General features: G+C 37.4%; 1 protein-coding gene across 7 annotated transcripts in view; it reads left to right on the plus strand.

The window, feature by feature from the left end:
* col12a1a (collagen, type XII, alpha 1a) overlaps positions 1-25,439 on the plus strand; it is a 101,379-nt gene that overhangs the window by 71,900 nt on the left and 4,040 nt on the right. For all 7 annotated transcript variants that reach the window (XM_077238601.1, XM_077238599.1, XM_077238604.1 and 4 more), the window contains 26 exons: positions 338-457; positions 564-710; positions 809-925; positions 2,279-2,431; positions 2,516-2,590; positions 3,160-3,299; positions 3,401-3,524; positions 5,440-5,583; positions 5,732-5,896; positions 5,990-6,028; positions 6,144-6,282; positions 8,985-9,127; positions 9,392-9,501; positions 14,525-14,683; positions 14,974-15,051; positions 16,209-16,295; positions 16,745-16,798; positions 16,965-17,060; positions 18,131-18,184; positions 18,761-18,814; positions 19,031-19,084; positions 19,938-20,009; positions 20,184-20,219; positions 21,271-21,337; positions 21,417-21,599; positions 22,031-22,108. In XM_077238601.1, coding sequence (XP_077094716.1) covers positions 338-457; positions 564-710; positions 809-925; positions 2,279-2,431; positions 2,516-2,590; positions 3,160-3,299; positions 3,401-3,524; positions 5,440-5,583; positions 5,732-5,896; positions 5,990-6,028; positions 6,144-6,282; positions 8,985-9,127; positions 9,392-9,501; positions 14,525-14,683; positions 14,974-15,051; positions 16,209-16,295; positions 16,745-16,798; positions 16,965-17,060; positions 18,131-18,184; positions 18,761-18,814; positions 19,031-19,084; positions 19,938-20,009; positions 20,184-20,219; positions 21,271-21,337; positions 21,417-21,599; positions 22,031-22,108 — 2,688 coding nt within the window. The remainder of the gene's footprint in view (positions 1-337; positions 458-563; positions 711-808; positions 926-2,278; positions 2,432-2,515; positions 2,591-3,159; positions 3,300-3,400; positions 3,525-5,439; positions 5,584-5,731; positions 5,897-5,989; positions 6,029-6,143; positions 6,283-8,984; positions 9,128-9,391; positions 9,502-14,524; positions 14,684-14,973; positions 15,052-16,208; positions 16,296-16,744; positions 16,799-16,964; positions 17,061-18,130; positions 18,185-18,760; positions 18,815-19,030; positions 19,085-19,937; positions 20,010-20,183; positions 20,220-21,270; positions 21,338-21,416; positions 21,600-22,030; positions 22,109-25,439) is intronic.

The raw sequence follows: 25,439 nt of genomic DNA on the forward strand, positions 1-25,439 counted from the left end.
CCCAGCGCTCTGATGGGCATAGGCGTACTCTCGCACGCACTAGGCTACAGATGCGCGCGCGCCCTTCCGGGAGAAGTGCCCTTAAGACCCGTATAAGGAAATTCCGGCGACTCTGACGTCACGCAGGCCCGTATTCGAAAAAAACTTTCCGAAACTTGTGACAAACCGGAAGGAGTATTTTTGGAACAGAATTACTCCATCAAACTTACAACTTCATTTTTGAAACTTTGTCCATGTTTAGCATGGGAATCCAACTCTTTAACAGTGTGAAAAACTCACTATGCATGAAACAGCATTTCACCCCCCCTTTAATGTTTCTTTGGCACATCTCTTTCAGTGGGTCTCCTGGAGCCACGGAACCTGCGTGTTTCAGACGAGTGGTACACTCGTTTCCGTGTGTCCTGGGATCCTGCGCCTGTGCGGGTCAACGGTTATAAGCTGGTCTATACACCAGCGGGTAAGAGAATTTTAGACCATTTTACTATGTTGTCATTATCTAGATATCATGTTGTATGTCACACTGACACAGTCTAGTAAGTTCTGTGTTTTGCGTGTTGTTCCAGGCACGGATAACACCATGGAAGTGTTTGTTGGAGATGTTACTACACACAACCTGCCCAACCTCCAGCCTGGCACAACGTACGACCTGAAGGTTTATGCTCAGTATGACTCAGGCGTGAGTGGAGCTCTGGTCGGACAGGGAACAACCTGTACGTGCTTGTTCCTACAACTGAGAAATTTCAAGGACATGTTACCAGGTTGTTTTGAAATGCCTGTTTGAACTGTGGAATGCTGTTTACCGTTCCAGTGTATCTCAATGTGACTGACCTCAACACATACAACGTTGGCTATGACTCATTCTGCATCAGATGGACTCCTCATCGGGCTGCAACCTCTTACAGGCTGAAAGTCAATCCTTTCAATCGTAAGGACAAATTCACAAAACAAAAATGCTGCATTTTGTTCACATTACACCTACTGTTATACGGTTTCAATTGTCCATATTAGACATTCTACTAATTACATGTATAAGTAACTTTACAACAACATCAACTACCTCTTGTTAATTTGCAACAACATGTAAATTATCTCTCATTAGAGTATTAGTAGACTGTTAGGTTCGGGTTAGTAGAATAAGTTGACATGTAGTTACAAAGTTTCTTACAGTCAGTAGAATGTCCATTGGGGAGCATAAAAATAAAGAGTTAGCAGATGTTAAACAGACCGTGTACTAACACTCTAATGACTGCTATTTGACATGCAGCTGCACATACCCTGTAGGGTTGTGTGATTAATCGTAATTGATTTTCGATTTTTGCTTCCAACGATTATGAAAACAAGATAATCGAGGAAAAACGATTATTGTACCATTGCTGAATTCACTTTCGTTCCTCCCAAAAATAATAAAATTTAACATCCAAATCAGCTGAATAAGTCGCAATAGAGACTCTGTTCCCCAGGCGGTTTTCTGTGCGCACGCTCCGAGCAGGAGCCAAATGCGGATGAGCAAATGTGCTTAAGATACGCGCCTAAACTTATACACACAATAATGCCAAAATGCCTTTTTGGAGAGTATTCACATAAACCCAGTCGGTTATGTCTTAAGTAAACGTACACAGTTGAGAAGGAAAACGTGTGTGTTACAGTATATTGCATCCATGCATTAGCTCTTAAAGTGACAGCAGCCTAATAAACCTGCTGAAGTCTGTCATTAAAGATAATCAAAAACAAATGATAAAGGAAAATCACTCACTGATCTTGACTGAATAACTTTTAAAGCTTTAATAAGGATTAATCTATATTTAGTGTATACAGTAAGACTATGTAGTGTTATATTACATTTGATTATTACATGTTTTAATGTAGGCTATCACTTGTTAGAACATCTTCCTGAAAAACTTAAAATACTGTTTATTTCATTAGTATTTTTGTTCTGTTGTATGTATTTGTCTGTTTTGTTTGTAATTAGTTTCTTTGCTCTTGTATTGCTGACTGTTTACTTGTCTTATGTAATTCTTTTGAGGACCTTTCTCTTTCATTAGTTCACTTAGTATTAAGCTTTGCTGAAGTGTCAGTAATTGTGAAATTTCAATGATATTTCAAATTTCTCATATCGTGAAATAAGACTGATCATATTGTCCAAAAATAATCGTGATTATGATTTTTGCCATAATTGAGCAGACCTAGTTGCACAGTTATGTCTTGTTTGAAATGCACTATTGAAATAAAGTGTTACTGTTTGTGTAACCTCACATTCCTCCTCTTCTGTCATCATTAGCGGCTAATCGTGGAGGTCAGGAGGTAACGATCACCGCTGCCGAGAGCCAGTACTGTTTTGACGGGCTGACCCCAGACGCGCTGTACAACGCCACAGTCTACACACAGACCCCCAACAAGGAGGGGCCAGGAGTCAGTGTCAAAGAGCGGACATGTAAGTCATAATGCCTTCAGAGGAGTTCAGTCCAACGGCTCTGTTCTCTGTGTACTCATGGTGTCTGCTTTCTCCTCTCTGTAGTGGTGAAGCCCACCGTAGCCACAACACTGCCTCCGACTCCTCCACCACCACCCTCCATCCCTGGAGCACTTGACGGTAAAGACACTGCAGACACATTATTACCTTTTTCAAAAGGCTTTTTCTTTTTTTTTAGCTTAATGCTGATAATCTCATGGTTGGAACATGTTGTGTATTTTATTCACTGCTGTTCGAAATGTTGGTGTCAGTAAGATTAAAAAAAATACTACTTTTATTCAGCAAGGATGTGATAAATTGATCATAAGATGCAGTGAAGACATTTATAATGTTAGATTTATATTTTAAAGAAATGCTGTTTTTTTGTACTTTTATTCATCTAATAATCCTAAAAATATATAATGGTTTCCACAAATAATATTAGGAAGCACAACTGTTTTCAACATTGATAATAATGCGAAAAGTTTCAATATTATTGTTTTTACTGTACTTTTTAAAATAAATGCAGTCTTGGTGAGCATAAGAGACTTCTTTAAAAAAAGATAGATAGATAGATAGATAGATAGATAGATAGATAGATAGATAGATAGATAGATAGATAGATAGACAGACAGACTTCATCACAGCTAAAAGTACATTCAGCAGGGTTGATATGATTGATTACTATAAATCTTGTTTTGTAATGCCAGTGTGCAAAGGTGCCAAGGCTGATCTGGTGTTCCTGATTGACGGCTCGTGGAGCATCGGAGACGAGAGCTTCGCTAAAGTCCGTCAGTTTGTCTTCAGCATGATTGGGGCCTTCGATGTCATCAGCCATGAGGGCATGCAGGTACTGACCCGTCAACAGTCATGTGACTGACCACATGCGCATGACCACTCCCTGAACGAGCTGTGATTCAGTTGGTCTTTTGTCTCATTCTGTGAAAACAGGTGTCTTTTGTGCAGTACAGCGATGATGCTAAAACCGAGTTCAAACTGAATACCTACCACGACAAGGGAATGGTTCTGTCCGCCCTTCAGATGGTCAATTACAGAGGAGGAAACACCAAAACAGGTTTGTGATACATTGAGAACGTGTACATACGCTCAGTACGGTGACAAGTCCTAAAAATCAGCTTTTTCAATTAACTCGTTGTCCCTTTTTTACATGCTTACCAATACACCGGCAACTCAGGCAAACTGCATTTGCAGTTATTCCCCAGTAGTGACATCAAAACCTAGTCATTCATTAATTTGATGCCAAGTAGCCATATTCAATTTGCAATGTGAGATGTGATGTTAAATAAATAAACTGTATTCTGACTGTACCACTTCTGCTTCAGCGGCACAAGATGAAAACACATTTCTTTAATGTCTTGGGTCATAAAAAAGGTCAAAGTTTGCAGAATGAGCTTAAATCTGCAGTAACGGCTCTTTTCTGGTGCATATCACAGGCACATTGCAATAAGTCGACAGAATGCAGGTTACTGTGTTTACATGCTGGTGGAAATAGGTTTTTATCAAGCTGTTTTGATTGGTTTATGCTTAAACCATGTATGTCTTTACTCTGGTAAAGGAAAATGGGTTAAGTTGTTTACATAACCACAAGCACTGTCAGCATATTAAGCATAATCGGGTTAAGAACGTGCATGTAAGTGCACTCATTGTCTTTGTTCTTAGGTGTCAGTTTTCAGATTGTTTACCCTACCTGAATGCTGGTGTCAGTTCCACATTTGGGGCCAGATTTACTAAACAGTTTAAATTAGTGGTAGACCGCAATCCCATAAAATACCGGAGTGCAAAGTTCTGCAGGTGAATCTACTGACAATGTTGAAATTAAAGAACACAGACGCAGCCTGGGGTGTGATTCCCGTACAACGATGTAACTCGCTGCTTAAATACCACAGTACGATGCATTGTTGAAGAAATCAACCAGCTAGTCACGACTGTTTCCCGATCTGTCTCAAATTGGTCGTTCAACCACGTTGGTTAATGATGTCACACAGGTGGCGGAGTAATAACTTATTTTAATGAATCTGTTTGAGATTGAATCAATGCTAGATGTTTTGGTATAAATTACGGACATGATATCTGAGGACTATTTCTAATTTTTCTTAATTATTTTGCTTTATTTCCAGATTCAATCATAGGCTCGTTTTTACAAACTAGAGACGTTCGCACATGCGCACTCGTCAAAAACGATTTAAATCTCTTGACAAACTAAAAGACATAAATGACATTTGTATGTATTCTGAATAAAAGATAAAGATTGTACTGAATGTCAGATTGCTTATTTGGCTTATTGAGTCCACGTCATGCAAACAAGAAACTCTGCTTCTAACACAGATCGAGAGCTGTCATTCCAAACATACAACTTTGTGATGATGTTTGCGAATGTTCGTTGGAACGATAGTTTCAGGAAACAAAACTCGTTGAACTAGGCTGATAACGACAGAACTTGCGACCCAGAACTTATACATTATAACCAACAGAAATTACCGTTGGGTTGCAAACAAGCAGAGCCGATGATAATCAGGTGTGGGTAATATACCAACAACACAGGCACAGCTAATTAAAAATAAACTGGGAAAAACTGGGGCTTGGGAAACGTTACGTTTGAATAACAACTTCCTCTAGCATTCCCAATAAATTAACACGATTGGAGAAAATTCTGTACCTTCTACCTCGTGCTCTCTGTTCTCCGCGGGTTAAGACATGCTTTTTTTTTTAACCATAAAATTGACTAGCACAAACCTTAGTAAATCACATTGCATGATACTCTCTGCCAATAAATTTGCCGTTTTAAAGGGAATCTCCTTCAAATGCAAATTAAATAAGGTAAGGTGCAAGAATAACCCTGTCCACACCTTTTCAGCGCTACTTTTTCACTGCTTTTCTTTAGTAAATCTGGTTCTAAGTGTTTGAATGCTGTTTGGCAAAAACAGAAATAAAAGCTACAAAATACTTCATTTCTTGCATTAATGCATTAGGTGCTGCGCTGAAGCATGTTGGAGATAAGGTGTTCGTCTCAGACAGCGGTATGAGGAGAACCGTTCCCAAGGTTCTGGTTGTGGTAACCGATGGACGTTCTCAAGATGATGTGAAGAAGAGTGCTGCTAAACTACAGCATGCAGGTATCACAAATCTCAATGATCATGGGCTCCTTTTCTTTATGCAACATATAACTGCTTATTTTTGGGCGAAATACGACCCAGACAAGTTCTTGACAGGGTTTGACTGGCGATGTATCTTCCTAAAGCCTCAGTGTTGTCTTTTCCACAGGCTTCAGTGTGTTTGTGGTGGGTGTCGCAGACGTAGACACTGCCGAACTGAGGAACATTGGAAGCAAGCCAAGCGAGAGACACGTCTTTATCGTTGATGACTTTGATGCATTTGCTAAGATCCAAGACAACCTCATTACATTCATCTGTGAAACTGCCACATCCAGTAGGAAGTCATTCTTTTAGTCTGCATTGTTCACTTTAACTCTAACATGAAAGACAAGAGTAAAATAATTTCCTGATTTTTTTTTGTCCACAGCGTGTCCTTTGATTTACCTCGATGGATTCACATCACCAGGTCAGAACTTGACTCTCGAGTCCATAATCGATGACTTCCTGTCATCATAGCCTTGTCCTCTATCATCACACACTGTTATGCATCTCCTGATTGATGTTTTGATGAAAACGCATAGGTTTCAGGATGCTGGAGGCTTTTAACATCACTGACAAGACGTTTGCTGGCATGAGCGGCGTTTCCATGGAACCAGGCTCCTTCAACAGTTACATTGCATACAGACTCCATAAGGACGCATTCATTTCCCAGCCCACAAAGTAGGTCGGATTGCAGTGCATGTGTGTTTTCTGAGCTGCTCCCTTACAGACTGTAATGGTATTCAGGCAATCACAATTATTTTAACCATCTTCAGAGGGCTTGCAGTCTATGGTCTCGGCAGCTTTTTTCCCCCCAAGAAGCATTTCTCCTTGTTTTAGATTGTGAGAATCAAGCGTCAGATTTTACAGAAATTTTCAATGTGAATTCATAAAAGCATTCTCATGATTGACCTTCTCAAACAGGGGAAGATTAAATTCATCCTCTGATACTTTTGAAGAGAAAATCATATTTTAAAGAGTTTTATGTGATTTGACTGAATTGCAAAAGACAAGTTCAAGCAGAAGTCACTGCAAAACCAGTTGCTTTTGTTGTAGAAATTTGTCTGGCAAAGTTTTTCTATTTACAGTTGTAACAATAGTGTATTGAACTATTAAACAATAGAACAGAAACTCCGTACTCTGTACAATTTAGTGGACAGTAATGATTATAATTATTAAAAAACATTTTTACTAATTGAAATACAGCTTAAAAAATAGGAATATTAGATAAACAAAATCTTAAAATTAAAACGGAACTAAAACTAAAGCTAATAAAAAATAATAAGTAAATAAATAAATAATAATATAAATTAAATAGTAATACTTAAAAAAATATATACTAAAAATGATAAAAGCACATAACAAAATTACTAAAAAATAAAACTAAATGAAATTAAAGTGAAAACTGAAAATGTAAAAATATTTAGAAAAAATGTGAAAGCTAATTCAAAATATATAAATTTTAGTATTATGTATATTACAGTTATTTAAGTTAATTAAAGTAAATTTATTTACTATTAACCATTTAATTATTTTAAGTACAAATGAATACACAAAAACCCTAGAGAGACTGATGTTTCGGGAAGGTCAGTTTTTAAGCTTTCAAATGTTATCTCATACAGTATTAGTGCATCTATTGAAAGCAGGTATTTAAAAACTGTGCCAGGTTTGTGTGGTTTTCTTTTTCTGATTGTTTCAATGGTGCTGTTCTCCAATATGCTATAGTGAGTGCATATATGCTATTAGTTCAAGAAGTGTACCTCAGTTTGTCCTGAGCTCACTAAAGATCAGGGGCCTCATTTATAAAACTGTGCGTAGGATCCTTCCTAAAAGTGTACGTGCGCCAGAAGGCCAAAAATGGCATACGCAAAAAAATATTCAGACTTATAAAACCGTGCGTACGCCATGACCTGCGCAGAATTCACTTTATAAATCCCAGTTAGCGGAAGATTGTGCGCACATGGTCTCCTCCCCGAAACAACCATATATGGAGCTTACAACGCCTAGTTTTACTATGCATATCCTCATCTGCATATCATTTGCATATGATTATTCATCCACGTGATAACATGTTTAATGGTAGGCTACAAGACATCAGGAAAATATGATATGCGGATGTGCTGTCACGTTAGTTACATTAATAAAAATCATTTAGTAGCCTATCCTTGCCTATTTTTGAATAAATAAATCAAAAAGTGTAAAAAACATTTCGGAGAAAGTTTTTCTCAATCTTTTCCACTGGCCAAGGAGTATTATTAATTGATTTAAGTTTTTAATGGAAACAGATAGACCTCGTTGTGCATTATTTGCACAAAACTATTTTCTCAGACAATCTGCTATTATCATGATAAGCAATTATCTCTGTAGTTAAAACATTAAAACACAGCATGCCAGAGGAAAATTGTTCGAAAGCATTGCATCCACAACAAATATTTATATTAATTGATTATAAAAAATGTTGTAACTTCTCAGTAATGATTTCATGTAATTTAAGTGTTTAATCAGAATGGCATATTTAATCTAAATCTTTACAAGAGAAGTAAAACAAAGTTTAAATCATTCTTTTATTTATTTAAACTGTTATTGTGAACATGAACTGTATTTAAGGTTCTGACTTATAATGAAGATTTATGGTTTTAGATAGGCTATATATGCGTCAGTTTCACTAAACGGCCCAACGCGCTCGCTGGCGCGGACATTTAAGAAGGGATGGATGATTGCTTCATGTGATAGGCTTGGTGAGTGAAATTATATTTGTATTATCTTTCTGTATATGTATAATTTTTATTTAGATTTTCTGTCTAAAAGTGACCAAAAAGACATGTAACTCTAGCTCACCATCGGTGTCTCCAAACTGCTCCATCTCCAAAATGTTCGTACGCATGGGTCAGAGTTTGCGTGCAGGTGCGCAAATCTTCCCGTCAAGTTTGTTTTTATAAATCACAACTTGTGCGTCGGAAGTGGCGCACGCCTTTTTCAGGGCCTGTTTTGTGCGTACGCAATGGTTATAAATGAGGACCCTGGTCTGAAGGCATGCTTGATACATTTATCTTGGTGTGTATTTGTGCGTTGGCAAGCATCTGTTCAAATGCAAACACTGAGCACCAGAGCAGGGAAAATACTTTCAGTGTGTTGCGATTTCTCAAGGCTGCAAGTCTTGTATTTTTCTCAGAGGACAGTATGTGACTCTGTTCTGCACTTTTTGATTTATGTCTGGCTTCACTGCACAACAAATGAATCTGCATAAAGCCTTTCATTTTCTTCTGTTGTCATCAGACATATCCAACATTCCCAACAACCTTACATATTGACACACTTTTATGAAAATTAAGGCTGATAAAAGTTTTTTTGTATTGATAAATGAGCTGTATTTTTATTTCAAGGGAAATCCATCCAGATGGTCTTCCTCCATCCTACACGCTGATTCTCCTCTTCCGTCTCCTTCCCGACACCGGCAAGGATGCGTTTGATATATGGCAGATATCAGATAAGAACAACAACCCTGAGGTCGGGCTCACCGTTGACCGTAAGCATCATTTTTATCTTCCTTGTCTCATGTGTGTGTTCATGCAGTCAGCCTTGTGGTGTCTGCTGAACCTTATTTAGAAACCCAGATCCTCTAAATGGGTTCCAGATTTTGGGGTTGCAGTGATTTATAGCAGTAATTGCTCAGAAATGCATAATCAACCCATTTAGCATGGAGATTATTTGTGTTGTTGCCTTATATTTACCTTATATTTTCCTGAGCACTCAGTTCAGAGCCATGTGTAAGTGTGAGTTTTGTTCTCAGCCTCCAGTAGAGTCATCTCATTCTACAATAAGGACTCCAGAGGGGAAATTCAGAAAGTCTCCTTTGATAACGACCTTGTGAAGAAAGTTTTCCATGGGAGTTTCCACAAGGTAGAATGATTTTACTTACTTTGGTTGACTACTTGGCCATTTAAAGGGGTCCTTTTATGCTTTTTACAACTTTCATTATTGTGTAATGTTGCTGTTTATAAAAGCTCTGCAAAGTTACAAAGCACAAAGTCAGTCTAAAGACAGTTATTCTCTATGTCTATGTCTATGTCTATGTCTATGTCTATGTCAGTACGCACTGTTTCTGAACTCTCCGAACCGCCTCCATTGTAGTCTTGAGTATTCTTCCGGGAACAAATTATATTCCTCATTTAAATAATTCCTGCCCAAAGCAAATGCAGAAAAAAAGGACGGGGCCTGGTTGAGTTAGTTAGTAGTGCATTGAAACTTGCGGTTATAGTAAAGTACGGGGCATTTCTCAAACACTCTCGAAGCGCTTAACCAATCACAACACACTGCTCCAACTGACCAATCAGAGCACATTGTGCTTTTGAGAAGGAGGAGCTTCATAGAGACAGGAACTAAACAGAGCGTTACTGAAAGACGAGCTGGAATAATGTAAAATTTGGGGAAAATAAGGTGTTTTTTTAACCAAATAAAGATGTTGAAAAAGGGCATAATAGGTCCCCTGAAAAATTGTCAGCAATGACACACTTGATAAAAGTGCATAGGTAGCTTTCATAAAAAGCCAGGGTGACTTCTGAAGACCTGTACCGGTTCTTTTAGATGTCCGTCATTTGAATTATATCTTCTTTATCTTGACCGTCTTGAATGTGAACGTGCATATGAATCAAGAGATGGATTTGAACTTGCAGTCTCGTTTTTTAAATACTTCCAGATAGTGCACATTAGGAAAGTGCTGGAATTTCTCTGGAAGAATATTAGTCCCTGCAAAGCAGTAAAGATTGTTTGGTACAGTATAACGATTTTGGAAGCGATGGCTTGTGTTATAACTCTTGGCTGATTAATTCAGAACAAGTTTCCCACTGAAGACACGGTTTTACTTCTTGGCGCTCAATGAAAGATTTGTCACTGTTGGTTTTGCCTTTCGCTTTAAATTGCGATGTTTATGACCCATATGGTGAGCGCTCATAGCTGCAGGTTTGTGCAAGAGCAGTTTCCAGTTTGTGGTTCATGAGAGCTAAAAATCATCAATCATTACTATTGAATATGTTGTAAAAGTGGACGTTAATGATGTTATTTTTAAATAAAGGGTTTTGCCTTCTCAGAGGTTATTCTAGGCCCATTGCACACGCTGAGTCTCTTTAAAGCTAAACATGTCATCATTTTGTCATGTTTGTCCCAAGTGACTGCTAGCATTGTTTAATTGCTAATGTAAAAAACGTCTGACAACAAGGAGACAGTAATTTATACTAGCGTCTTGGCAAATCAGATTTCAAGATGTGCTAATTTTACATCCACACATGAAAGATTTTCCCAGTCTATGTGGGAAATTTGAAAGCCCAGCTTGAGCAATCGAGTTGAATCTCAAGAAGCCTGTAAAGACCACCGGAAGGTCGAAGAAAAGACTATTTCCCATTGATGTAATACAAAAAAAAATTGTATTATTTAAAATATAAAGCATTTAAACATCATTATAGTATTTTTGTACAGCATTGTAATTGTATTTTAGTGTAAAAAGCTGTAGTGCTGTATTATAGTAATGTGGCAGAGTATAATTAGAATAATCTGTAATAATAATGAGAATTTACAAACGAAAATCAGACCTAAAATATACTTTCATTTGAATTTCTTTTGGTTGTTTGCATGAGATTACAATGACTTCATTGACAAAGTGATGTCATACAGTATGCATTTTGGCCTATCTAAGGGCCAATTTGTGGTCCAGGGTTCGTGCAGAAAAGCATTGGTTTGCAGCTGTAGTCTAATGTATGTTCAGCAACCACTGGCATTACTAGAGACTTGAACACAGAACAACAATTCTGAGCTAAGGTTGTGATTAGCTGACCACCTTGGTTACACGATTACAGACTGGTTACATGCAAAGGAAACATCTCAGTTTCAACAAACCCATCAAACCCCAGCAAACATTGTAAAGTATAGAAGGTTCTTTAAAGTTAAAGAATGTATTTCTTCTCTCTCAGGTTTGTTTGTGCTTACTAAAGGCCCGTTCACAACAAGGACAATAACTATAAAGTTTTAATAATCGTTTTTATTCATGAGAATAGAGACATCCACACCACAATTATAATGATATAACAGAGGAACAGAGGACAGAGGAACGATATTGTTGGAATCATTTTCATGATAAAAACATTGACAGCCAATCAGAATCCACTTGACTTTAAGGAGCTCGAGCATTTAAAGTGGCAGGCGACAAAACTGCAATGCATGCTTATAAGAAAAACAGCATTATCGTGTATTGGACAGTAATATAATTAACGTTAATTGCAAATTGTTTGAACTACCCTATACATATTAGACTACACTGCATAGATCATCATCTGCCATTTGCAATAACAGACATGAATGATACTTCAAATTATGCAGTTTGTTGAAAAAAATGTGTGCTATTACTTTTCTAAGTAACTGGCCCAACCTTTTTGAATTTTTGATATGTAGACTGACAATAAAATAGACACAAACACACAAAAAAAAGACGCAGCAAAACCCTAGCATATTTTGGAGAGTTTTGCTTTGGCAATGTCATAGGATGAATCTCATGAAGCCTGTCAAGATCACCAGAAAGTCAACACAAATGATGTTGCTTAAAGAAAGTGCAGCCTATATGAATCCTTATTCATCTTAAATGATGCCACTGCCAAACCACATGAACATGCATCATCTGAAGGATTACGGATTTGTAACAGTTAATTTCTTTGTAATAGTTAATAACAACCTACAAGCCTTTATTATCAGAATTAAAATATGAGTGTCAACAAAAGTGTGTACACTGTGCCAGTATAGTGTTTAACAAGAGTGCTTAGAAAGCCATAGGAAATGAAAACAGCTATTAAAGGGATTCACTGGTCAACCACACAATACCACACAGAACACTGGCCCCTTCTCAATGCCATTTCCTTCCTTTTATAAAATCCCTCTGATTATGAATTTAGTAGCTAAAACGAATCCATGAATAAATGCTTTCCGAGTTAGATTTGAAGTTCATGTCATGTGAACGGTTTGGAAGCACTCCTCACATGAAGCACAGATTAGACTCATAATGGCTTTTTAGTGTTAATGTCCGATCTCATTTACCATTTACCATTCATTTTGTGAGCAAAATCCAGACATTTTTATAGTAATCTGCACAATCAGGTGTTCTACATAGATTTTGGTCATGCAAATTCGCCACATTGACCAGTGGTAAGTGTTAAGTTGCGGTCACATTCACCGTTACTTTATGAAATTTTGCAAGCAAAATCCAGTCATTTCATAGGAACCGATGCAATCGAGAGTTTCGCGTGGCGGCAAAACAGTGTTCCCTACTTACACTTCACGCATGTTGAAGTTGGTCACACAATTTCACTGCATTGACCTTGGCCAGTGTTAAGGTGAAGTCAAATTTACCATTGCTCGGCGAAATTTCACACGCAAAATCAAGTCACATTTGGGAGTTTCATGTGTCAGTGATAAGTTCCTCACTCATATTTCGCTTGTGTTCAAGTTCACGCGAATCACCACGTTGACTAACATAAAGCTGCATGGTTTTGTAAGTGTCTACATTCAGCACAACTCTATTGACAATGAACAACGGAACTTTTTTTGCCCGTGAAATTTCGCTGAAATTTTCTATGCATGTTACTAAGCCAAAACCGTGATATAAATAAAAAAAACATAGCAGACACAAATACTGCTAAAAAAATACTTTCTGTATATAATGCATTATAAGTAAAGACACACTGGAAAGAATAGTCAAGGGTTGCATGCACCTCAAATGAAAATGCTATTTATTTAGACCATGTACTTACATTTCACTTCGCTGTCCATGTAGACAGTAAGTATCAATGCAGTGCTTACGATTTTGGAAAGTAAAATTTTAAAATTATAGTTTGAAACCACTTCCTATCTAAAATGTCAATTTACTCATTGAATTCATAGAAATAGAAAATGGTGGGAAAAGATGGCCAGCCAAAGGTGCAACTATGAAATGGAGGCAGATAGATATAATGAAAGTCTGACAGGACAGAGTGAAAGACTAGAGCCGAGCAAAATTAAACCACATGGTGGACATTTTCAGACACCCACAGAAGCCAGAATGGGAGGAGGACTGGAGAAAGTGTGAATGCAAAGTACATGGTACAAACGAATGAGACTGTAGCACTGTTATTTGGCCATGACCGTTACGACACACTTTCCACCTTAGCAATAATGGTCTCACAGCTTATAGTTTTTGAATGGATGGCTACAGTATTGTATTCTCAGCTCCACAAAAGCTTTTGAACCTACTATTTGGATAAGCTTCTGAAGGTTTCTATCCAAAGCCATAACTTCAGACCCCTTCTGCTTGTGGGAAGCCAAATGCTGGTTGCCAAAGATGTTGACAGTATTGTGCAAGAAATATGACCTTGCTTTTGGACTGCTGATGTACAATGAATATCAGATGTATGAGACGGTCAGACTTTTTGACTGAAAAAAGGGGGAATGACCACATTAGACGGTCAGCCGCAGAATGACATAATAGCAACATGTGGTGACGCTACATAAAGAAAACATTGTATTCCCACAAAAAAAAAGGATGGAAAAAGCATTTCAGTGGTTGCATCCGCATGTAGAATCTCGTAGTGTATTTAAAGGGGAAATTACAGTTAGTAAACCAGTTAATATTATCTGCTGACATGGAAATTCGTATTTGTGTTCGACAATTGGCATGTCTTTACATAATGAACTAATTAAACTCATTATAGTTGGACAGAAACTGTTATTGGAAGAATTGAGAGCATAACTCTAAACATAGTTTACAGGCTGTAGGGTTAATGTTGTCATGGGAGAATGGTTTCGGAAAGGATGACTTCTGAGAAACAACCCAAGATGTCTAGAGTACTGAGTAATGGTTGGATTGCACTACTGAAGTATTTGCACTAATGCCTTTTTATTTTTGCAGCTTCACATTTCTATTTCACCGAAAAATGTCAAACTCAACATTGACTGCCAAGAGGTGGCTGAGAAAGAGATCAAAGCAGCCAACAACATATCCACAGATGGCTATGAAGTCCTCGGAAAAATGGCAAAGTCTGGTGGTTCAAAGAAGCAGTCAGCCACAGTAAGTACAGATTGCTTAATCCCTTCGATACAGGCAAAAATCTAAACACGCACTAAACTATTAATCCTATGAATATACCCTGCCCTTTCCTTTGTCCCCTCATACTCAATCAATTTCATGTCCTCCCACCCATTCATGCCTGAACGGATTCGATTCTATCTGTATTCCTTTTCAACAAACTGTTGTGTGCATCTGGGCATGTTTTTATTTTTATTTTTATTCCCAACTCAGGGCGCTCAATGTGAACCATCTGTAACATCCGTTTGTGTTACCATTTTTCTCTCCCGCAGTTCCAACTCCAGATGTTTGATATTGTCTGCAGTTTAGGCTGGACAAGTCGAGACAAATGTTGTGATATTCCAGCAATGGTAAGTAGGGATTGTGTATAGATTGTCATCTTGAGGGGTGGGCTTTTGTCTACTCTTTGGTCAGTACGCTGATGGCTCTTAGTGAAAGAACACTTAATAGTGGTAACTGAGAAAAGGTCGTTGAGTTTTTCAGACTTCACAAGATGTTCTCCTCAACACAGCTGTCATGATTCTGAGCAATTCATGGTTGTGTTTCGATATGACTTCCTTTTTCACGCTGATTGCCTTTCTCCATAATGTATCTTTGCACAGTCCCCCTGCAGCAATATGTCATTCACTGTAAAGCAGTAAAAGGGCTTTCAGTTCATAGGTTAATTTTCCTTAACATCAAGCATAGAGAACTGTAACACATTAACGCATATTTCACTTTATGTTAGTGATGATTAAAGTAATGCTCATCAGACTATGCATTCTATTTACATTGATTGCATATACAATGGAATTTACACATAATTGGTGAATTTAAATGAACTTTACACAGTATTTACTCAAATGTCTAAAAAAGGGAACTTGACCATAACGAAAATTGCATTAAAGGGATAGTTCACTCAAAATGGAAAATTCTGTCATCTTTTATTCACCCCTCTTGTCTTTCCAAACCTGTTAGGGTTTCTGTCTTCCATGGAGCACGTGGATTTTTGTTATTGGGTGAACCGTTCCTTTAACATTTTTCTTCACTGGAATTAAAGGGCTTAGCCAAACCTGTTCATTAGAAGGGAGTGTGCTCATACTTTTGTCCATGGAGTGTAGTTGAAGGACAGGTAGATGTGCAGCATTTAGTTTTTATCTTTGCTTACCTGACATTAAAAAACTGTGAAGTTTACAGTAACAAAACAGCACATGTAGTGTGCAGACCATAAAAATACTTTAGCAACTTAAATTTATGGCAAATAAAAAAAGGTGTATATTTTATTAACTGAAATGAAATCAGTTTTTACCCTTTTTTTTTACCAGTTTTGCAAATTTTCTACTTTTTTGCAGTTTTTCATACAGTCAGATCAATAATATTGTTGAATATTAAGTATATTTAAGAATATTAAATGAATATTACGGTATACCAGGTGTCTTTATCTTTACAGTTCTTTTTTTTTTCTTTTCTTTTTTTCAAACTGTTTAGTGTTTTCAGCAGTGTTTGACTTATATCTCCATCTCTGTAGCGAGAAGAAGCCAAGTGTCCCGCTCTTCCTCACTCCTGCACATGTGCTCAGGACAGCGTCGGTCCTCCAGGCCCAGCGGGCCCTCCGGTAAGATCATTAGAGTCCCCTGACGTTTCTCCTGTCTCTGAAGTCATCATGCTACCGCTGCAAATCTCACTTCTGATGATGAGGATGAAAAGGTCCAGAGTTCAGGGATGGTGGGATATTTTCCCCAAAGCCTCAGCGCTGTAATTTCAGCCCTGCTCTTTACATTAAGCTTAGGAATATGATTATGGGGCCTCTTCTCTCTACACCATTATGCATGGATTGAACATCTGGGATTACTGATGGTTAACAGCACAGCTTGAGCTAATGACTAGTGACTTACTCATGGATTCGCTTATAGGTCAGACAACTGAAATGAAGACCACTGGATAGGCTTTGGACGTGTGCACTTAGAAACATCACTGTCTTCATCACTGCTGTTTTAAAATAATGAATCCTTTGAAATTCACTGCCACTGAGATTCTAAGCATGCCTCTCTTTTTTTTTTTCAGGGTGGCCCTGGTACAAAAGGCCCACGCGGTGAGAGAGGAGAGTCTGGCCCCACGGTAAGCTCATCCTTCTTCTGAAATGGCCTGCTGATTAAATCCCAAATGATCAGATACTTGAACAGGTTCCTCCATCAATACCTTAGAGAACCAGTTTCTCTCTTAGCACTTCTTCCTAGAGTGTTTAACTGGATAAATTAATGGGATTTTAACCCATTCATTTCAGGGTTCAATGGGCCCACGTGGGGAGCAGGGTGTACCAGGTCAGATGGGACCTCCAGGCCCACAAGGCCCTAATGGATTGTCTATTCCTGGTGAACCAGTAAGTAAAACGCAAAACTTTGCATTGTGAAATATTGTATTGCCCCTCATTGAACCTAACTATTAACCCTTTCCACCAGTGTTGTTGAAAAAGGTTGCCAGCCATCGCCAGCATTTTTGATTATTTTCACAAAAATGTTAATATTTTGTTGTATGAATATATGAATAAAAAACCTAAAACTTTTATTCTAACTTAATGCATTCTTTTGTTATCAACATTTGAATGCGGGTACGTTTCATTAAATAAAGCTACAATCTGAGAAAAAAACATTTTTGTTGAACACTACATCCAGATTGGATTCAGAACGATGATCAAAACATACAGTAGATGAAGTAGATCGAGTCCATCAACATCCGCAAAGCTTCACAGTCTTATAGTTCGTCTGGGGTCGACATTTCAGTCAGTAACATTAGGTTGATGATCGTGTTATTTTACATGTGCATGTGCTTAAATATGCTATAGCTTGTTTCTGCTTCTTCTTCGCCTGTGTTTTTATCAGTAGATTCAGTACTCTTTCAGAAGATGCGTAATAGCGCCTCCTACCATATAACAGTGAAAACACGGAAATCCAGAAAATTCCATCAATGGCGAGGAAAGAGTTCTTAGGATCTTTCTTAAGCCTGAAACAGTGTTATTGTTACCTTTAAGAAAATGTTTTTAAAATAAAAATGAGGCAATAACTTATTTTTATACATTGATTTGAATTAACACATTTAAAGAGGAAGATGCAGGTTAATTTGTTTAAAAATAGCTACTTTTTATGCATTACATTTATATTCTGTTTTTATGTTACTGTATGTCATTCTTCTGCCTTTTTTTGCTTAAGCGACACCAATTTCTTCTCTATTCGTGGAAAGTGTTTTCTGTTTCTCTTTCTTGTGACCTTAAAATCATGGCCCTGTCTGGCTACAGTACTGTATAGTGCGACTCTAATTTATGACTAAAAGCTTCGGACCCATTTATTAAACTGCTCACTCTGTCATCCACATACAGCCGAGTTGTAAATTCCTTTCAATGTCATGTAACAGAGGAATGAGGGTGAACGCTTGCTTCATTTCTTCTGTTTTCAGGGCCGGCCTGGACCTAAGGGAGACGCCGGTGACTCTGGTTTACCTGGACAGCGAGTAAGTGCTTTTATCTTTGAGCTGTTTTTAAGCAGCTTGTGCAATCTAGTAAATTGTGGTGCACAATAGCTGTGTTGGATTCTAAGAGGTTTCATAAACCGTGTTCAGGACATTTAATGTGCTTATCAGATTAATGGCTTTATGATTGGATCAATGCTTAAGCTAAGAAAATTATACCACACTTAACTTTACCTATTAAAGCACTGAACAAGTGGCAGGCACAACGTAAGTGCTCTTAAAGCACATCGCTTAACAAAACAGAGCGGAACGATCGCTAAGACCTTCATCATAACGTCATTTTATTTTTGACTTCCAAAATAAATACACAGACAGAAACACAAATGTCCGTTCTTATTGCCGTACAGGATGAAGACATTACTTTGCAAGAAGTTTATTTGTACATGTATTTATATGGTTCAGTTGCTAAAACCTTCCTTTTCTTCCATGGAAAGGTTGAGTTTAGTCATATCCTGACAATATTTGAAATTGCTCAGGTTTGATCCACGAACAGCTCCATCGTTGTTTGAAACAACCACTGTATGATGAATGACACAAAGTATTTTTCCTTCTTCCAAGGGCCCTGTTGGCGCTCCAGGTCCTCTCGGCCCTGTTGGACCTTCTGGTGCAAGGGTAAGATGTTTTGACGTACACTTTGAACTGGTTTGAAAGGACATGTTTTCAGTCTCGTTCTCTTGTCAGACAGAGTTAGTCGGTTTTGTTAGGCCCATCTCAAGGGTGTGTTTAAACCTCTCCCAGAAGTAAATCATCTCCAAGATTGAACAAATCTTTGGTGATTCTATTAGCTCTGCATCTTGTACAGTTCATTATGACATATTTTTTGTTCAGGGTCCGCCAGGAAATGAAGGCCCATCTGGACCAAGAGGTCCATCGGGACCAATGGTATGTAATGTGGAAGCTTTTGAATATCTGACAAGTGCGAGACCGTCATGTAGCCTGAGAAGTCAGCTGACCAAATGACCTGTTCTTCCCTTAACTTAAATACTGTCCACATTTCTTTCACAAATGCAGTGATCTACAAGGACATTTAACAAAGTCACATTTAACAGTATATGAATTCCAATGTAGCATAAAACAAATTGAACAGTTCATCATTTGAAACATTAAAATAAGAAATTTTGTAATACTACACTGAAGAAAAATTTGGTGTAGAAACAATTTTCACTCAGAAATTAAGAAATTTCACAAAAAAGTACATGGTAACAAGTAACAATGTTGTATAAATATAATAACAATATAAAGTAACAATGAATTAAATATGAAATATTGAAGTGGAAAGACTGAAGTAGTATTTTCTTGTAAAATATTATCCAATAATTTTGTTTTATTCTCAAAGTATATATTTTTTACGCTGTGCTTATTGGGGTAAGGCTTTATTTTAAGGTGAAATTTGGGACATTAAATTTAACATTTAATTTAATATTCAACAATATTATTGATCTGCCTGCATTGACACCACTATATGAGAACTGAACTGAGCTGGATGATGATGACATCACGGTTTTCTCCAGAGCGGCTATATATATAAATTAACTAAATTAATAACTTTTTTACAACAAAAATGAAACATTACTGAACTTTCCCAGATGTCATGTCTAAGGCATGCACACTGTTTATTTAAGGTCAACTTGATGCTGGTTCTCTCTGTTAGTGATTGTGAATGAGTTGGTATTGGGAGTTCAGGCTGTTTATCAGAAACGGAGTCATTCTTACTGACTGAGATCCATATTTTTAGGGACAACCGGGATCCCCTGGAATGCCAGGAATCACAGGAAAATCCGGAAAATCTGGAGACACTGGCCTCCCTGTATGTACATGTTCAAATGTCTCATATTAATTCTCATTTACTTTACAATATTACAAAATTCAATAATCAAAAGATAACATGAATATATGTGGCAGTGAATAAAAAAAACCCTATGGTTACTAGCTACAGATCTGATTTGAGTGATTTCTGAATCTTTTCTCATGTCAATCACAGGGAGCTGTTGGCATGAAAGGAGAGAAGGGTGAAAGGGTAGGTGTCACTTTTATGCACTTCATCACAGGAGTGCCTTTTAAATACATTTAAAATATACTAACTCTTAATGCAATACTGAATAACACACTAACATTACATTTATAATCAAGTGCTTTACGTGCACTTTAATATGTTAGTCAATACATCAAAATAAGTGTACTTAATTAAAACAAGACTTTAAGGGTGTGTTCACACTTGTGGTTCGGTTCACTTGATTAATTTGGTCCAGACCAAAACAAAAACAAAAAAACATAACATTTAGTCCTGGTCTGCTTAGTGTTCACATTGGTATTTTTAACAGTGAACCTAAAGATACCAAACCTAAAGTCTTAGGGATATGTTCACAACCTGATTGGTCAGCTTTTCATGTATATTTCGCAACTGAAGTTACCGAACATCCAAAACAATGCTGTGTTCGGAGCTAAATTCACCCGTTGTATGTGCGTAGCTACATATGATGCCGTTTTGACCAGCTGAGAACTAGTGAAGAGCTTATAAAATGTGTAAAGGAGTCAAAACAGCTACAGGAATCCCTATGTCACACACACAAACGAAGTTCACAAACGAAGACGCGGTTATGATGCCTGTACAGAACTGTGATGGGCAACTATGACAAAAAAAAAAAAAAAACAGCTAGGCTTGCGCATTCTGTCCTTTTTAAGGTCACATCTTTTCAGTGTCTCGTTCCCGCTTGTTTGGTGTCACGAGGGTTCAGATGGCAGCCTTCACACTTATTCAAATGAACCAGAGCAATCGCACCAGGGTTTATTTTATTCAAACCTAACATGCCAAGTTTGAACACACCCTTAGGTATAATTAAGTGGCTTTTTGTTTTTAGTAATGTTATATTATCTGCAAATACAGTTTATTAAAAATCTACTTTTTAAGATTTGAAGTACACCACACATGCACATTTAAGAGACTTCTTTATCGCCAGCGACAACGAGGAACTCACTAACGTTGCCGACGCAAAAATACTATTCTCATTTTCCTCACATTTTCTTCAGAAAATGTAAAAATCACGTTTGCTCTGTTTTCGGTTTTCCAGGGAGATACCGCGTCACAGAATATGATGCGCTCAGTAGCAAGACAAGTTTGTGAACAACTAGTCAGCAGTAAGCCGCCTCTGCCTCTTTATGAATTTGCCAATAGGTTTATTCATGTTAAAAATGAAAATGTTTGATTTGCTTATAGGACAAATGAGCAGAATCGATAATATGCTGAACCAGATCCCCAGTAACTACAGGAGCAATAGCCCCGGTCCTTCTGGTCCTCCAGGCCCACCTGGCAACCAGGGAGCCCGTGGAGAGCCAGGTCAGACCGGACCCAACGGGTTCCCAGGGAATCAAGGTGTGCCAGGGTCTCCAGGAGAGAGAGGTATACACGCACTTCACATAAGAATAATTATTTTTAAAGATGACAAAATAAAGCATTCAGACTTTGGCTTGGTGGATAAAACATTGACTTCCACTAAAAGAGACCAGAATATCATAGAGACAGCTGGGAAGCCACAAACCTCTTTACACCATCCTAGCATTGTGGTGCCAAGGTTTGCACTCGGTTGACATTTTCTCCAAAAGTGTAAATAGTTTTGTTGTGCAAAGTAGATCATTGTATCGTAAGAATATTTTTCCCAATTAAAATTAGCCAAAAAAACTGAGAGAAACCTTTGATGTACATGATTGTAATAGATTGTCTACCATTTTTCCTTAAAATCATCCAGATGTATAGACTTGGTGTTTGACGTTACTGCCAATCAGTCACATATGGTATACATTTTTTAAATGCATTTACCCATAACACCCTAGGATTGCCGGGAGAGAAGGGTGAACGAGGAAGTCCAGGCATTGGCACTCGAGGACAGAGAGGATTACCTGGACCTCCTGGTATGTCTTTGTGCAGCCTAACGCCACCTCATTTTAACTGCTCCATTTCACTGCTAATTATTTCCAGAGTTTGTGCACACACTTGTCTTTTCAAGGCTTTCAGCCTATCCAAAACCTCCTGATTAATGGAACCAATTCTAATGATCGTTAACATGTATTTAACAACTGTGATTTCCTATGTGGGTAATTTCCATATCACAATGTTTATCATTCTGAGAGTATTTAGGCATGACAGATGAACATGATGATGAATAATTATGAAATGAATGGTCTGTTACGCAACTGATGGTATTAGTTTTTCCAGACGATCAGGAACAACTTTTTTCCTCTGGATTGTTTGGATAGGTTGGCTCAAAAGTGTGCTAACCCCTCATCAAACTGTTTTTGTGGCAGTTGGGATTAAGAGAACCTTAAGGGTTTGAAAAGGAAGTCAGCAGAAGTGTTTGCCTCAATAGGCTTGTAGCAAAACTCAGACAAATCATTTCTGAGAAAAATAATTTGGGTATTTATCTGTCCTGTGCTGCTAATGTGTGCCTCTTTAGCCTCTTTAAGGATCATAGGTAGAATTGAGAATCATGGTCTGGATTCAAGTTGAGGAATTTCTTAGGAACATTCTTACAAACTACTTGGAACTTATCTTAAGTGCAATTCTTGAAAAAATCTTAAAGGCCCCGATATACTCAAAATCGAAGAATGAACTGGTGTGATGGAATTTTGAACAAAATCAGGCTTCTTCATTTGGAGTTCATAGCAGCTTGCCAAAGCAAAGTTCACTCTGACTGGTAAACACCTTCGAACTACCATTGGTCCCTGGCGATGATGTAATAGGTGGATGTGGCTGTGAGGCTCCACCTTCTTTGACATGTAATTCTTCTCCGGTTAATTTCTTCTGTTCAGTCCATCAAGGTCAGATGTCTGTGAGTGAAAACATGACAGCACTGGAGAGCCGCTTTATAGTAGAAATTGAAGATTTAAAAGAGACACTGACACTGTTTTTTCGTTTTCAATACTGTAAAGCTGCTTACTTTTAAACAATTCATTGTAGAAAGTGCTATATAAATAGACGTGACTTGACTGGAATGCTGAATTGCAGAGCTGCTGCAAACATATCACTATGATCAAATGCTTTCTTTACTGCCGTTCGCACTGCTGTCATTTTTATATTGTGTTTATTTTGTTATTGAGAGAAAAACTGCAGCTCATATTTACATATTCATCTGAGGGATGTTTTCCGCAAACATCTTTTTACCCCCAAGCGAAGAACGAAAAAGATCTTTGTCGTGAGTATATCGGGGCATTAAGTAGTTATTTTTTTTGATGGGATGGTTGTGGTTTGCTATTGGTGGATCTCATGTGAGTAACAGGTAGCCCCGCCCTCTGCACATGAATTACAAAAGTGATAATGATGTGTACATACAAATAATTTATAATACATTCAGTAATATTACATACAAATTTGTATTGATTTATATTCATGTCTTAAGTCTATTGGCAAGAATTTGATTCTTAAGAATGTTTTGTGAATCCGGCCGCTCTCTTTCCATTTAAACAAATACAAAATACATTGTGACATTCGGTTTCATTAGCAGTTCTGGAACATCTGTGTTCCTCAGGGGGTGTTTATAAAACGCTGCATTAAATGCAAATTAAAGCACCAGAGCCGCTGTCATGGCAATCAGCATGCTTATTTCCTATTAGCTTATTTTTGTGAATCAATAGTTAAAAATATTCGTAATTACTGTTCAGTTAAAATAATCGCATAATCTGACTGGTAGTGATTTCAATAAGAATTGTTGTCTAAACACTGACCATTCTTTTTTGCTCAAAATTACTTAAAGCGTTACCAGTAACCATTAAGTGAAATCAGAATCGGGTACATCCTCTCATGATTACCATTCCTAGATTCCACAGCGTGGTCCGATATACAGTGCCATGTTTTTTCTTCTGAAGTTATTTATATAACACTTTATACAATACAGATTTTTCAAAGCAGTGTCACCAAAATAAAGAGGAAAATAACAGTCAGTGTTGTAAAAGTTCATCAATTGTGAAACAAATTCAATGTAGCCATAAGCATCTCTACAGAAGACAATAGTGTCATTAATCAGCTCAATTTAGTTCAATGTTGATTTAATATAGTTTGATAACCGTGTACTGTAAATGTTGAAAAGATCAGTCAGAATAGCACTTTAAAAGCTGCTCTACAAAAGACAATAGTGTCATTGGTTACACTTTATTTCAATGGTCCAATTTATAGATTCTACGGTAACACTTTACAATAAGGTTCCTTAGTTAACATTAGTTAATGTATTAACTAACATGAACTAAATATGTGTAACACATTACAGTATTTATTAATCTTTGTTTATGTTAGTTAATAAAACATGTACGTCAACTTATTCTACTAACCCGAACCTAACAGTCTAATACTCTAATAAGAGCTAGTTGACATGTACTGTAGTTGCAAAATTACCTTTAGTTATTAGAGTGGGTAACACTTTACAATAAGGTTCATTATTTAACATCAGTTAACTACCTTAGTCAACCTGAACTACAGTTGACATGTAGTTGCATAGTGTCTTATAGTCATTAGAATGTCTGTAGGGAGCATCAAAATAAAGTGTTAGCAGATATTAAACAGACAGTATACTCGAATGACTGTTAGTTGACATATTGGTGCACACTTACTTAAAGTTAGTAGAACGTCCAAAGTGGGCTATCAAAATAAATATCCAGTTTAATGCGTTCTCATCCGATAGTGTCATTGAACTCAAATTGATAACATTTCAGAATATTACGGAATATTAATTGTCTTTTAAACCCCTTGCCTGTTAGGGGCCCATGCAGAAGTTGTCACAGAAGTTATAACAATAATAATCAGCAACCTAATAAACACAAAATCTTGGAAATAGTTATATTTTCAGTAAACAAGGCACTTCCATTATCATAAGAAGCAAAGTTGGCCAAAATGGTAGTTTCCATGCTGAGCCATGATCAGAAGACCAAAGTAATTCAGTTATTAATAGAGGGGATTTGTACAGACAAGTTTTGAGCTCAGTCACTCTCAATACAATTATCCCAGCACAACACAAAGGGTCTGAATGAATTATCGGCTCCATGGTAACTCCAACAACACTCTGTTCAACATCTTTCTCCAGGGGGACATGTTCAATTGCTATCCAGCATTTGCAAGAGCGAGCCTCTCACAGAAAACTGTAAAGAAGTGGAAACAATGCCAAGAGCTCTCTGTGAATGAAATACACAGCCATCATATACGTACAGAAGGAGGAAGCTTGCGGTGACTCACTGTTTGTAGTTTGACTTGTGTTTT

Source organism: Siphateles boraxobius, unplaced genomic scaffold (assembly GCF_051911475.1).
Source record: "Siphateles boraxobius isolate OS27281-9 unplaced genomic scaffold, OSU_SipBor_1 22, whole genome shotgun sequence".
Taxonomy (NCBI): domain Eukaryota; kingdom Metazoa; phylum Chordata; class Actinopteri; order Cypriniformes; family Leuciscidae; genus Siphateles; species Siphateles boraxobius.